Source organism: Psammomys obesus, unplaced genomic scaffold (genome assembly GCF_907164565.1).
Source record: "Psammomys obesus unplaced genomic scaffold, mPsaObe1.curated_primary_1811, whole genome shotgun sequence".
Taxonomy (NCBI): domain Eukaryota; kingdom Metazoa; phylum Chordata; class Mammalia; order Rodentia; family Muridae; genus Psammomys; species Psammomys obesus.
In genome coordinates, this window is record NW_026596109.1 from 3,691,976 (window position 1) to 3,707,321 (window position 15,346).

Below are 15,346 nucleotides of genomic sequence, written 5' to 3' on the forward strand. Positions count from 1 at the left end.
AGATAGATAGATAGATAGATAGATAGATAGATAGATAGATAGATAGACAGACAGACAGACAAGCAGGCAAATAGTTATTAAGAAGAACTCTTGAACGGACAAGGTATCATATCGGATAAAGGCTCTTGACACCAGATTCCACTTCTGGGACTCTCATCATGGAAGGACTCCTGAAAGTTGTTGCTCTGACTTCCACAAATATGCTGTAGTATGTGTGCGCACACATACACACACACACACATGCACACAAGTAAGTGTAAGAAAAATTGTAAGAACGCTTTATCGTACAATGAGCTCTATGGCGTGAGGCAGATTGGAAATGAGTCGTTTTCCTTCTCCATCTCAAGTAGGATAGAATTTCAAGGGAATGTTCTTGCATTCTCTAGTTTGGTCAAAGTTAAGGAAATTTCAAAATTGTCATGGGATTTCTCGTTTTCCAACTGACAACTTTTGTTTTAGTTTCAGCTAAGTAGGGCTAGAAGAAATAGTGTAAGCTTCAAGAAGAAAATACAGGCGTTTTGTTGTACTTTCTCAAATACCAACACTAGAAGTTTGTTGAAGATTGTTTTATCTGTGAATTTTCACTCTAAAATAGAATCTGAAATTAAGTTCAGCCTAATACGGCTATTTGGAATTCTGGGATTTGCCTGGGTAGGAGTGGGTGCATGAGCCTAGAGAATTTTTAGAGGACGCTTTTTCTTTCCTAAGATGAAAGATAGTTTGAGCAAGACCTCACCTCTCATTTGCCCTGTTTGCCATTCATGTTCCAGGCATTTCTGACATTAGAAAGCCTGTCACCCGCTGAAACTGATCCGTATTTCAGACTGTGAATGAGCTAACTAGACCATGCCCTAAGAAAACATGCAATCTAGTGAGAGAATTAAATTCGGAGGGTAGAATAGTATTAAGCCCTGATAGCTGGTTCCCATCACTGTGCCTGCCATTTTTATACTTTGCAAGCTAATGATTTGTGCTTGATAACATCATGATAACTGCTACCTCTTGAATACCTTGCTAGATACTTACACCAGTATATGGCTTAAGACTCAGCTGGTGCTCAAAAAATATGTTGTACTGATTCATTTTTCTTCTCTTGGTAACCATAAGATCACCCTCATTTTAAAGATGAAGAGGCTGAGATGACTGTTTTCCTAACACAAAGCAGCTCACTGAATTTCTCTTGTCTTCTGTTCACCATGCCAAACCTGTTTCAAGAGCAAGCTCGGGCTCCTTCTGGAGAAATGTCACTCTCTTACCGCTTTCCTTTGCTCTGTCGTTACCCAGGTCTCTGTGCCTGAGGGACTGATTTCCTTATTCACGACTTCTTGTGAGAAGAAGCCTGTAGATGTGAAGTGCCCAACATGGACCTTTGCCATCTCCCCGCTGCCTCCCTTCTCTGTTCTCCTGACATGTCCACTTGTCAGAGCTGGCAATGCTCTGCAGATCCTGCCTGCGGAGCTTCATTGCTTGCATCTCGCCTCTATCCTCTGGCGGTCTTCCACACCATCAGCCTTGGGTGAGGCAGAAACTAAGCTGGAAAGGAAACATTTTGTCAGTGTTCTTTCCAGCTAACACCTGGGCACAGCTGCATTCACTGGTCTCTGTTGACCTTACTGTCCATGCTGCCTTTCTGCACGACTCTGGAATAGAGCTGTTTGGGGGGGGGGGTCCCTTCAGAAAGGTCTGGCCTTTCCCTTTCACTGTGTTTTTCCTGCCTCCTTTCTCCACTGTTTCTCTATTGGCTCAAGTGGGTAGGGGCTTCCTGTAGTGGGGGGGAGGGGGACGTATGGGAGGCGTGCAGGACCCTGCCTTGTGTTAGTGTGTTCACATTCAAACCTCTCCACGCTTTCTGTTACTGCATCAGACCTGCTGCGTGGTATAGATTTCTCTTAATGTAAAGGTCTTGCCTCTCCCAAACAAGGTCTGCCCCTAAGCAGCAGTACTCCTTTCCACTGTGAGGAAAGGAGTGAGCCACGTGGCTCCATTTGGTGTGGTTCTACCTGGCGCATTGCTTTTGTCTTCCCTTTTAGCATCTCGGCTTGCAATAATTTGCCAAAGGGCACATTGCTGGGTTCTAGACCTGAATAGCCTTGCCTTGTCCCATCGCCTCACAAGCACCCTCTTGGGTTCTGCTTTGTCACAGGCCATTTTCTGCAGTGTTGTAGTTTACCACGCTGGGCAGGGCAGATGTCTTCCAGATTGCAAACACTGCCGGTTTTAACTCACTCTGTCAGCAGCCTTCTCCCGCATTTCATAGAAGACCTGTTGCGAGGCAATTTGTCATTCAGCCATTTCTTTAAACCAAAATTGAACGTTACAGGGAGCCGGATGGTGGCAAGGGGTGGAGACAAGTCTTTTGTAGTCTGCAGCGTCTGAGAAGAGCTATTTTTGTGCTGCAGATTTCTAAACTGTACTTTAGTTTCTAGTCTTTACGCGTTCTCAACAAAAGAAATAAACATTAGTGAACCAAAGCATACTGCTCAGCCCATGCTATATTTTTAGCCATAAAATAATGTGGGGTTTTGTTGTTGGTAGTGATGATGGTGGTTTAGTTTAAGATTAAGGTTTTTTGTTGTTGTTGTTGTTTTGTTTTGTTTTAAATATTTAACGCTTCACACAATGGCATGTCATCCTTGCACAGGGGCCCTGCTATTCTTCTCTGCATCATTCCAATTTTAGGATGTGTGTTGCTAACGTGAGCACTAGCTTTATTTATTTTTTTTTAAATTATGGGTAAACTTGTGCACGTGTGTGGGTCTGCTTAGGTAATGTGTAAGCACATAGGCACAGGGAGTCTGGAAGAGGGCATCTGATTGCCTGAAGCTAGGTGGTCATGAGCCAGCTCACACGGTGTTAGGAACTGAACTAAGGTCCTTTGAAAGAGTACTACATGTTCATAAGCACTGAGCTATCTCTCCAGGCCCTGCTGATTTTTAAGTTTGCCTATGACACACTCGGTTGTTGAACCACCGTGTAGCTGCTCTTGAAATAAGCTTTGGAAAACACCACTCTTTGGACCCATGCCAATACGAAATGCTCATTGCCTCTATTTGATGACAGAATTCTGATACCCTGCAATGATGGTTGCTATTGAGTTGGTAGCAGTCGTTTGTGCTTTTGGCAGGAAACAAATAGCACAGACAGAATAAAGGGAGTTAGGTAATTGTTTAAACAGGTGGTTATGAAGGACACGGTGCCAGAGAAGAAAGAAATTTGTCTTTCACATGCCTTTCCTGCATCCATCCACTCTGTTGTCTCCAACTAGCCTTGGAAGCCAGAGATTGGGGATCCTATTGCTAGTGCCCACAGAAGTCAGCTTCAGCGAGGAACTGGACAGAGAAAGGCTAAAAGTGGATCTGGCTATGGAAGGGCACTCAAGATTCACTGACTTGGTGTTGCTTTGGAGGAGTCAAGAATTTTGTAGGGCCCTAAATAAGTTATCGTGATTCAAATTTCTAAACTCAAAGAACTTTGAGAGGGCCATGAGACTGGCCAGCCTCCGTGTAAACACTGCCGGGCGCCTCCGGGGCTGGATTACTTGTTCTACTCTGAAAGGGAGATAGTTCCCAGCACTCTGGGTCTCGCTCTGTGACACAGGAACCAAAACTGATGAGCTGAGGGTATAGTGCAAAGTCAGAGTACTTGCCATGCATGCACAGGCCCTGGTCCTACCCCCCCACACCCCCAGCACTACAGAGCTGAACCATCTCTTGCATCCTAGCTCAGCTTTCTCTTTGGCCTAAAAGACACTTAGCTCCTCCTGTCCCTTACCTATCCTCTGCCTCTGGATGTTCCTCGCTTTCTCAAAATAGAAGACACCTCTTTAGAGTAGAAGACATCATTTAGTGTTTTGTAAGCAGGGCAGGCAGAAGCGGGCTTCTGTGGTGTGTCCTTTTCCAGTATGGGCAGGGGAAGCTGCTTTGTGGCTGGCTGGCTGGTGCTATGTGATGCTCTTAGGGGCAAGCCTATCATGCTGTGTGGGTTCCACTTGAACCTCAAACTTGCCAACGAAACACATTACCCTTCTTCAAGGGGAATGGGAGCGAGTTATATCACTACCTGTTTGGACTCTGTAAATCATGGGTTTTATGAGCGAGGTCCTTCTTCAGCCAAAATGCAAATTCTAGGATTTATCTATAAATTTCAGTTGATGATTTGAGTACATGCTTTTAGTCCCTAGGCTCAGCTCCCTGCAAGGAGGATAAGGAAATCATCATCACTGATAAGGTCAGCAGGCAGTTACCTAAAGTGTACCCTTCTACAGTTTTATCTTGATTTGCCATTTAATGGTATTAGTTAAAAGCATACGGCAAATTACAAATCCAGCCTACTGGATGCGGCAGCCTACTCACCCACCTTCCTTATCACCCAGAAGCATGTCATGCATTAGTCAAGATACTTGGTCAAAATTTTTGCCAAAGTTTTTGTGTGCTGGATTTACTGCTCTCCCATAGGTCTATAAAAAGTGAAAGAGATTTAAAACCTACTGAATGTTTCCACCTAAAAGTTAGCCAGGCAGACAGTGAGCAAAGGACTCAAAGGCACCTTTCTCCAAAGATCTACCTACAGATGGCTGACAAATGTCTGACAAGAGGCCCGGTGTCCCTTCTCATTAGAGAACAGAAATCAAGATGCCATTGAGCCACCACTTCATGCCTCTTAAGATGACTGCTATTCTCCACTTTCCCTCAAATCAATAAAAAGTGTGAGTGAAAACGTGGGGAAGTTAGAATTGCTCGACAGCATTGGCAGAAATGTAAAATAAACAGCTTCTGGGTAAAAAAAAAAAAAAAATGAAATACAGAGGGCTCTTTAAAAACTGAAAGTTGGATTCACATAAAAACCACTGGTCTCATTTTTAGATATTTATCCAAAATAATTGAACCAGGATCTTGAAAACATAAGCACCCATGTTCATTACAGCAACCCAAACGCTCACGAATGGATGGTGTTTGGCTAATGCTACGTCAGTTTGACACCCGTTAGAGTCATTTGGAAGGAGGGGATGGCCGTTGAGAAAGTGTCACCACATATTGCTGGTAGTGTGTTTTCTTGACTGATGGTTAATTGCTTGATGAGGGAAGGTCCAGCTCACTCTGGTGGTGCCATCCCTAGGCTAGTGGTCCTAGATGCTGTAAGAAAGCAGACTGAGCAAGTTATGAGTAATCCTGTCAGAAGTGTTCTCCCATGGCCTCTGCATGGCTCTGCCCTGACTTCCCTGAATGACGATCTACAGGCTGTAAGATGAAATCAACTCTTTCCTCCCCGAGTTGCTTTTGACCCTGGTGTTTCATCAGAGCAGTTGAAACCCTAAGACAGAGTATGGGAACTTGGTATGTGCATGCAATAGAATATTGTTCAGTTTTATATAAGAGGAATTCTGTTATGTGGTTCAACCTGATAAGTCCTGAGGACATTCATTATTCAAAGATAAGATAGTCGCAAAAATAAATGCCATGTGATTCCATGTACGTGAGAATGGAAAATAGTCAAACTTGTCAAAACGGAAAATAGAATGGTAGTTATGATAGTGGATTTGGGGCAAAGAATAGGGATGGATAGGAGTTACAGCTTCACAAGATAAAAACATTCTTGAGGCCATTTGCCTGATAATACAAATATATTTAGCATCATTAAGCTGTATGCTTAAACATGGTCGGTTTCATTCTATGTGTTTTTAAAACTGAAAAATCACTTCTTTATTAAGAAAGATTGCCTCATTTTTTCCCTTCACAGAGGAAGAGAATGAAGCCCTGCATTTAGCTTTAGTAAGTTTGTTCAGATTCCAGCTGCTAAGATTCTCCTCAGCTGCTCACAGTTGGGCGGCTTCACCCTCACTCCAGAGCTGCCAGTTTCATCAGCGATATAAGCTATTACGATTTTAAGCAGAGGATTCATCTGAGAAGAAAGTGTGTTCTGGGTGTTTCTAGGCTCAGGTCAGGGGATTAAATGGCGGGCACATCTGCCAACCGAAGACCTAATTATGTTTCCTCCTCCCTTAGCAAGTAGGCCTATATTAAATTATTGCCAATGAAGCCTTCTGCATGCAACAGACCCACTTGTTCTACAGTTTTCAAATACAAAGTGGCAGTGATTTCTGTTTTCTACGGTTTTTATATTTTTTTCAGATATCGTATTAAGACGTTTCCTTTCCTTTGAATTCTAAGGTTCTGTAAGCTTTCTTCCCAACTTCACTGTTTAAAATCAGCACATTTTGTTTTAACTCAGGAGTCACATTTAAGTTGATAATTTCGCTTTATCAAAGTCCCTCTTAAATAAAAAAAATTTATGTTTACCTTGCTTTAAGCACCAGGGTATAGAAAGGGTATTTTCTCCGTTATAGTTAGTTACTAATCAAAGTATTGAGTGGCATTGTGAAAATAAAATAGGAATGTCAGGTACGTGCCAAACCATTCATTTTATTTTTTTTTTAAAGGAAACTAACCACAGTGTTGGCTCCAAAAATCCCAAATACTTAAATGCATCTGTTCCATCATTGTTAACTTTTAAAGTTATCCCAAAGTATTAAAAAAGCCTTCACCGTTTTAGTTTGGAGCCAATTTCTCTGCAGTGCATTTAAGGTTTCTGATCCATAAGAACAATGGTCCTTGGTCCAGTGTGATGTGTACATTTGTGCCAAGTATGATCCCCACAGATAGGAGTCCTCATTGATAGAGAATCTTGGAATCTAAACTGATGAACATCATCCCCCTCTGATACTATGGGTAACTGACCGTGACTTAATTTGGGAAGCATGGTGGTGCTGGTGGCAGAGCCCTCCGGTGCTGCCTCGCTTTGGGCCATCATTTATCCTTACCGGGCTTCAAGGTCTCAGCACATAAACTGAGATCACGCCAAAGTGCCGGGTAAAAATGAGGAGTGGAGCTGCTTCAGCTGCCAGGTGAAATGGATCCGTGAGTAAAGGCACTGGCCGTCAAGCCCGAAGTCCTGAGTTTGATTCCCAGGATGCACACGGTAGAAGGAAAGAACCAACTTCCCCACACTCTCTGACTTCGCAGGCATACTATGGCACAAATACACCACACACACACACACACACATACACACCCTGCAAGATTTTTTTTTTAATTTAATGGCCACTAGTGGTTACTTTTGTAATTTTTTTCATAAAAGCTGATTGTTGTTCTATGGAGCATCTTTTTTTTTTAAGGCCTGTTGCTGCTGAACCCCCTTCTAGCTGAGAGCAGACAGTAGCAGGGGAGAGAAATGGCCTTGAAATCTGGGGATACCCTGAGCTTATCTTCCGTCTCTCCCAACATGACCCCCTATTGTCCCTTGGGACTGTTGCGCTTGGCAAGAAGGCTCTCTGCCAAGTCAGAGTGTGTTAAAAGGATTTAGCCTCTTGAAGTTTATTCTCCAAAAGACCCACAGGAGCATTTTTTTTTCCCAGACCGCCCATTTACAATAAAAAGGCCTTCCTTCCATGCCTAATCTGATAGGGAATGAATGCAGAATAGACTTCTTTGTTGGCAGACAGGTGAGATCCTACTTTCTCTTGTTGCTAAAACTCTGGGCCAGAAAAATACCTAGCGCTACATTAGCAGTAAATTAGGCTCGTTCCTTTTGTGATCGTTATGCTCATAATAACTTCACTGAAAATCCAAGAATAACAGCAGGGATATCCTGCTCATACTGAGAAATTCTATAACGTTAATAATAGAGCATCCAACAACCGAATAGCAATTTTCAATTTTCCAGGGTCCTTTCGTGAACCTGATCCCATATGAGTCTCACATGAACCAAATAGGATTGGAAGACTAGCTATTATTATTCCTGTCGAATACAGGAAGGGGTGGAGATCAGAGAGGGTGGTGATTCTTGCTTAAGGTTATTTGGACTTCCAGCTCCAAATAACTCAAAATCCCCTTCTCTCTAAGGAAAAGTTCTTGAGTTACAACAGATACTAGGACAGGTACTTTCCATATCTCTATGTTTATAGCAATGTATAAAGTCTGTAGTTTTTCATTTTGCATATTAGTTTGCTCGGCATGGCTAAGCGCTGGCTCAGCTTGATCTAGCTGATGACAAAGGCGGTATTCAAAAGTGTCTGACTGTAAAACATATGGTTCCTTTACTCTTCCAAATTGGCTTTAACCTGTGTACAAGCATGCTCCCATTAGACCCTGGGCTGTGCATTCCCCCACCCACCGGATTCTTTTCTGCCTAACCCCAGACATCGCAAACACGCTCACCATTAGAGAAAACTGTCGTCAGCTACTGTGAGCCCCAGCAGCTCCCAGGTTTGCTCTTTACACATCATAGTGGAAAGTGAGGAGCTTAGAACTTTGGTGGCAAGTAAAGGCTATAGTCACTTACCCATACCTAGGGACCTCCTCTTTTAAGGGACTCTCTTGGGGTGGCATTGTCATACCGTAAATCCTTCTGTTTCGGCATTTACAACAATATATTATAATGACATCATCTTCTCTATTTCCTTTAAGGCTGTGAGTTGTTGTTGTTGTTGTTGACTGTGAGCTTCTTAAGCCACAGAAAGCATTCGGTTAAGTCATTCTACACTCCCAGTTCCAAGAACAGATCTTGGTGCACAGTGGCTCATGTTTGGCGAAGGCGTAGAAGGATGGCTGAATGGGAGCGTGTTGATTCTTCTATAGAGTAAATAAGCTTCTCTGAAGTTTGTGTCAGTCAGAATGTTTGCACTTCAGGTTTTGTTAAAGACAGACTTCTGCTCTTGGTGGTCAGGGTGTGTCATTATCGAAACCCCTCTAATTACCATCCTGTAATTGGTGTGTTTATTTTACCAGACAAATAATTCATTGATGATGACATGCCCAGTGATTTTGGTTTTACTGGCCAGGCTCACATTAATAAAAAGAAAGGCATGTCTCATATCCTTCTATACATATTATACTCTTTGCCAAGCAATGGGAAAAATGGATGTATAAGATTTCAAAAATATACTTCAAAGTGTTAGCCCTCACGGTTACTGGGCTCATATGAAACTATTCAAGGCAAATTCTGGGGCTTCAAAAAGTGTCAAGTTATACAGCGCTTCTGTGTTGGAGGGACTTGTAGACACCCCTCCCCACCGCCAGAACACTCACTTCCCTTCTAGCTGAGAGAAAGTGAGACCCAGATTGCTGGATGATTTCGCTTGAGTTGCACAGCTTGCCAGACACTGAACCAGCCTGCCTGCGGGCCCCCATATCCTCAAGGCAGTGCCTTCTGAGACCGGGACTAGGATTCTGCAGTCATGTTGATCCTGGAAGATGCAGGGCTGGCCCTGAGTGCCCCTAACACCCAAGGCAGGGACACCCTTGGAACTCAGGGGTACCTCACTGCAGCAGCTGGGCTGGGCTGGCGGCCAGTGGAGGAGAGCCCTGTGGTCTGTATTAAGACTTCAGTGTGCACAGTACGCTCCCATGTCATTTAATTTCCAAGCTGTGAGAGAAATGCAGGTCTGCTGGAGAGGGGCATCACCAGAAGTCCCTTTGCTGGTCCAGGACCTTCATCATGTCCCTCTGCGATTTTCAGACATTTGAACTTTAAACTTTTAAACTTCAATAAACTATGTTGAGAGTTTGATAGAAACAAATTCATAGTAAGTATTAGATCCCTTCTTTCTCACATGGATGTGAGTCCATGTGTATAGAATAAATCGCTTAAGCTCTGCAATGTAATATTATACATCTGTGTTTTAACCAGTATAACTCTTGCCTCTTTTTTTTTTTTTCTGCACCCAGATTCCAAAGATCCCAAAGAGAAGAATAAAATGGAAATCTTGTACATTCTGGTGCCAAGTGTGGCTATTCCCTTGGCCATCGCCTTCCTCTTCTTCTTCATCTGTGTCTGCCGCAATAACCAGAAGTCTTCCTCGCCCCCAGTCCAGAGGCAACCAAAACCCGTGCGAGGACAAAACGTAGAGATGTCCATGCTGAATGCATACAAGCCCAAGGTAAGATGGGTGGCATTCTCCAGGGGAGAGTGGACCGCTGCAACCCTGCCACTGAGCACAGAGGAGGCACAGAGGCAGAGCTCAGCAAACATGGGGCCTAATCTCTGCCTTTGCCAGGGGTGGCTCAAGCTTCCTTTCGGCAGTGCATCTGTCCCAGAGTGGGGCAAGCCAGACCATACCCTTACACTAGAGCCAGCCAGCCAGAAGGGCTCTTGGCCAGGCCCATGGGGCTCATCAGGACTATGAGCCAGTTTTCAAATTCAAAGAAGGAAATTCCATGCTCTTTTAACCAAAGTGAAAGAAAAGAACAATCTAACATTGTTTACAAACTTGCTTGTTTTATGGCGCATGATATGAACAGACAAATCTGTTATGCTATACTATATAATTTTAAATGATTAAGATGGTAAATTATATGTCATGTACTTTTTGTTACAATGATTTTTTTTAAAGAATTTTTTTATGCCTAATTTAAATCCATTTTCCTCTGCTTTAATCTTTTAATAAATGTTTTCCTCCTGGCCCTCTTTGAAGCTGTTCTATGATAGTCCACCTGGGCCTTCCCCCGTCTCTGCTAGACCCCCCCCCCTTTTCTTGTTGCTATTCCTACACATCTTTCAACATGTGGGTTGCTTGAGGTCCCGGTGTGGATCCCAGGGTCACTGGCCTTGCTCTCAAGGCAGCTGCTACTCAAGAGCCAGCTCTGTAGTCCAACAAGCACGGCCTCTCAGGAAAGCTGGCACCTCAGCCCCAGCCAGGCCCTTCTGCAGGGACTCATTTCAACAGTTCAGAGTTCTAGCTTCCAAATGCTTAGCTTTTCATCTTGTTCCAACTCCAGAGGACCCTGCGCACATTCTACAAATATTGGACTCCTCTCTGTTAGGGACTGCATTATTCTTTTTGACCTTGATAATAAACTTTTAGGAAGAGCAGTGTCTTCACACTCAAATTATCTCATCATCTTGCTTATTAAGTAGAATAGAATTATAGAGGCTATCACATCTCATATTGTTTTATTTTGCTTAATATCGTAGACATGTTTTTTTTTAAAAGTCTTCAAGACACATTTGCAGGTACAAAGTCACATTTTTTGAAGTTTACAGGTTCTTTACATGCCAAAAATTCACTTTCAAATATTGTCTGTTTCTTAGGCCAAACCACTGCTCACTAGTTAAGTGTAAATTTCTACACAGATTTTACTAAAAAATAGTAATAATGTATGCCCTAGAGGTAAGTTCATGTTCTTTAGGCTGGGTTTGGTGAGAGTAGAGCTTCAATGCTTTCGAAATCCCAGCTTCTAGCTAGCTGGTTTGCATGCAGTATAGTATTTAATGTTATGCTGTACTCATTTTTTACTTTATCCTGCTATAAAGGTGAAGGAAAGCGTAGTGGCCTTTGCCAGTACTTTTACATATGCTATACCTTCCAGATTCCCATGCAACAGCCATGGTTCTGAGAGTTTATTTCCCTATGATTTCTGTAGCACTCTATTAGTTGGTTGCCATGGGCACAGCATGCAGTAGACACTGTCTTGGGGAAACAGTCCCAACAAACTGTGCTGGAATCCATGCAAAAGTGACTTCTATTCAGGAAAAAAAAAAAATCCATTTTATAGATTAGCTTTGCTCGTTACCATAATTCCATTCTTAGGTGGAGCCTTGCTTGTAATACTCAGTCTCTAAGCAGCAGGAATCTCTGAATTACAAGTTTTTTAAAGAAAAAGTTCAGAGTCCTCTGTGGTATCAACAGAGAATGTTAGTATTGGGACCAATTAATGAATGATGAGGCTCACAGCAGATCTTCTATGAAAGAGGTTTATTAGGTGGATATGAAGAGAAGGAGAGAAGGGAGAGCAGGACATGATGGGGAGAAAGAGAGAGAAAGAGAAAGAGAGGGGGTGCCCCGATAGAGAAAGGAAGAAGGCCAAGAGGTCAAGAGAGACCAAGAGAGAAAAAGACCAAGAGAGCAAGAGAGAGAGAGAGAGATGTATGGTTGTCCCTTTAAGGGGCAAGGTAACCATGCCTTCTAGGTGTGGCCACCTGGCTGGTGACACATGATGACATCATAAGTTGCTAGGCAACCCAGAAGCAGGTTTTGTTCCAAAATCCTAACAGTTAGTAAATACTGATTAATACAAATTACTAAGATATATATACTGGGAGCTTTTATATCCATGATCACACTTGGTCTTTGTAGATATTACATAAAGTAGATACTATTATGCTGTGGTATAAGTATGGAAATCTAGTTACAAAAAAAAAAAAAAAAAAACCTAAACCAAAACATGAAATAGTGCAGTCAGTATCACAGACTCAATAATCCACAGGCACACATGGATAGAAGATTTTCCAATTCTAAGTGAAACCCTTGGTCTTGCCAGCTCGTAAAGTTTTTGCAAAGGAAAGTGGGAAGGAGGGAGCGCTGAGCACTTGGCCATGCTGTGCTGGGTAGCCAGAGGCACCCTGGCTTCTCAGAAAGCTTGCAACTTGAAGGATTAAGAGTGCTGTAGCCCAGTGCCAGGGGGAATATGTAAAATTTGGCCAGAGTAAAAACCTTTCTTTACTCTCCATGATCAAAGAGACAAATGGGTCTCGAGAGATACTGGCACGAGATTTGATGGGGCAGACATTGTTTTCATTGTCTCTGACTGATTTTTGACATGTTCCTTGAGAAATTTCCCCGGTGTGGAGAGTTCCCCAGTACAGGATTTGGTATTTAGCCACAAAATGGCTCACAAGCTCTTCTGGACCAAGCCAGGAAGTAGGGCTGGCTCAAGTATTTGACTGCATTGGGGGAGGGGAAAGAAGCAACAAAATAAATGCTACTCTAGCCCCTCCACCATCACCACCCGCCCCCTCTACTCCTAAGAGATTTGGCTCTGGGTTACCCAGTTGTTTGTTTTGGTTCTTACTGAGTGCCTTTCCTGAAAGAAGCACAAAGGGCTTTGTAGCCCTTTAAGAAAATTCCTAAGTGTAAACAATCATCTCTAAGACTTCTTTGAAAGGTCACTGCCACATAAATATTGCATTGTGCCTATAAAAATGTAAAGGGAAGGGACACATATAAGAAAGGAAGGGGAAAGCCCTGAGATCAAGCATGCTGCTGGAGCCAAACGGAAAGGCTATTTGGAACCAAGGGATGAAAAGGGATTGAGGGGTCAATGCTGGCCTCCTTCAAGTTTTTCCTTGTCCTACTAAAAAGCCAGAGGCCCCCAAGATTCTTAGTTATCCAACTGACTGTGCCTTTCAGAGTGGAAGCTATGTGTTTCCATCTCTGCTCACTGGTGGAACTACTAACATTCCCCTTCGGTGTCTGAATTAAGGAAAAGACCTTTCCTGGAGATTAGATTCGAATCCCCCTTCTCAGAAGACACTAAGCAGCTACAGCAGACAGACTGGCTACAAGGTGGGCCTGAGCCCCAGAGAGGATGCTGCAAGAAAAGGCTCTTGATGGGGCCTCAGTTCACCACTGAGGTGGCTTAGCAGAGGCGGAGGCAGACAGGAGGTGGGATGCTCTACCCTGGGTACCCTTTCAGGGCTCAGAGGCTCTAGGAAGCCTCCCAGCTCTTCACTACTTCCTCAGCTCTTCAGAGAAAGAAGACTCTGGCTGGAAGAAGGGATGTGTTGGTTTGTTTTCCCAGCAAAAGATTGTGAGCTGCATAATTTTTAAAATATGTCTTCAAACGGTGACCAAACTAAACAAAGTTTTTCTATATCGCGCTGTGAATTTTCTAGTTGATGAGAGTTTTTGGCTATTGTCTCTGCCCCCTTTGGGAGCTTTGGTTTGGTGGAGGTGCTGTAGAATGTGAGTAACCTGGAAACTGATTTTCCTTCTCTCTGATTCCCTCTGCCTTCACTTCCCCAAACCCTCCCAGTCCTCAAAAACAGACCATGTGGAAAGAGAGAGGGTCTATGGCAGGCACAGAGGACATTCAGCCTCCTCGCCTACCTGGTTAGTTTAGGCAGGTGAAGAGCCTAGAAGTCAGGGTAGTTTAAGAATGGCTCGAGGGGAAGAGGGCAGGCCTAGGCAGGCTGCAGCCCAAGGCCAGGTAGCTCTGAGGTCAAACTCGTCTATCCCTGACTGATGGGGAGAAGCGATGGGGAGACCCTGAGCCGCTGGGCTTTCTGAAGCTAAGCTTCAGGTGAGCCCACCCTCCTCTTGTCAGCTGCTCTGTTTTTTAACTTGTAGGCTACCTGTCTTTCCTCTTCAGACTGAGATTTTTGGACCCATCTCTTTTGCCAGGTCTTCAAGGCCCTGCTGTGGCCTGGCTGCCCTTTATTGAACACCTGTCCTTTCCAGGTATTACACTGCTTTGTAACCGAACTGTCCTCAATAACTTTTCCCTGTCAGGGACTGGAGATATGGTTCCACCCTTAAGAGTACCACTGTGCTCTTAAGTCCTCCTAAGTACCAGAGTACCAGTTCCAGAGGAACTGGCTTCAATTCCCACCACCCACATGGCAGCTACAACCATCGGTAACTTCAGTTCCAGGACATCTGATGCCCGTATCTGGTTTCCATGGGCAACAGACATGCATGGGATGCAGAGAAACATGTGCAAGCTAAACAGCCGCAAACTTTTTTTTTTCTTAAGAAAAAGCCTTTTCTACTTAGTCTTCCAAAGCCTCCTAGCTCACTGTCTTATTAACACAGCCTTCCGGGACACTGATGGTGTGATTTCATGCGGCAGCCCCATCCAAGTGTACGTCCTCTTCAATGCCGCTGAAGCTTCTAATAAGCTGAACCACCATCCTAAGATCCTTTCTTTCCCCCTTGCCTTTTCTCCTGTCTCCTTTCTTTCATTTCCTTCTCTGCAGCTGCTTCTTCACTTCCCTGGAAGGAAACATCTCTTTTCTATTTTCTCTGTCTCATTCCATCCTCGGGCCGGGGGGGTGGGGGGTGGGGAGGAGGGGGAGGGCTGTAGCTCCCCCCCTGGGTAAAATGACCAGACTCAAGCTATAAAGTTCACCCCCGCACCCCAGAACCCTCCTCGACTGAGCCTAACTCTTCTAGCCACATTTTTCTCCCAGCGTATTGCTAGGAGGTAGTCTGATAGTCTTCAAAGAGCTGGGATTTAGAGGCAGAAAGATTGGATTACAGATCTTGGCTCCATTATCTACTGGCATGAGATCTTAAACAAATCACTTACTCAACAATTCTCTGAACCTTTATTTTCCCACCTGTGAAGGGAAGATAAAAATAGTTCTTAAGAAGAATGTTTTTGACACTTTGAGGTGGTATATGTCTGGCACCTCACAGGTAGAAATAGCTAGAAATTCTTTTTTGTTGTTGTTGTTCTGCTGATAACTACAAACCTTTCTGAAGCCAGTTTGAGGAGGGCAGTGTGGGTTTAGAGGAAAACAAAAGGACCCATCAGCGCCTCAGCACAACTTGGAAGAAACAGAGGCAAGA

At 43.8% G+C, this 15,346-nt stretch overlaps 1 protein-coding gene and 1 non-coding gene across 2 annotated transcripts in view; one reads left to right on the top strand and one right to left on the bottom strand.

Moving 5' to 3' along the window:
* Ror1 (receptor tyrosine kinase like orphan receptor 1) overlaps positions 1 to 15,346 on the top strand; it is a 324,533-nt gene that overhangs the window by 297,485 nt on the left and 11,702 nt on the right. The window contains exon 8 of the mRNA XM_055629113.1: positions 9,723 to 9,934. Within this exon, the coding sequence (XP_055485088.1) occupies positions 9,723 to 9,934 (212 nt within the window). The remainder of the gene's footprint in view (positions 1 to 9,722; positions 9,935 to 15,346) is intronic.
* Positions 2,597 to 2,703, bottom strand: LOC129692639 (U6 spliceosomal RNA). Its single transcript, XR_008722741.1, has one exon. It is a non-coding gene; the product is annotated as a U6 spliceosomal RNA (small nuclear RNA).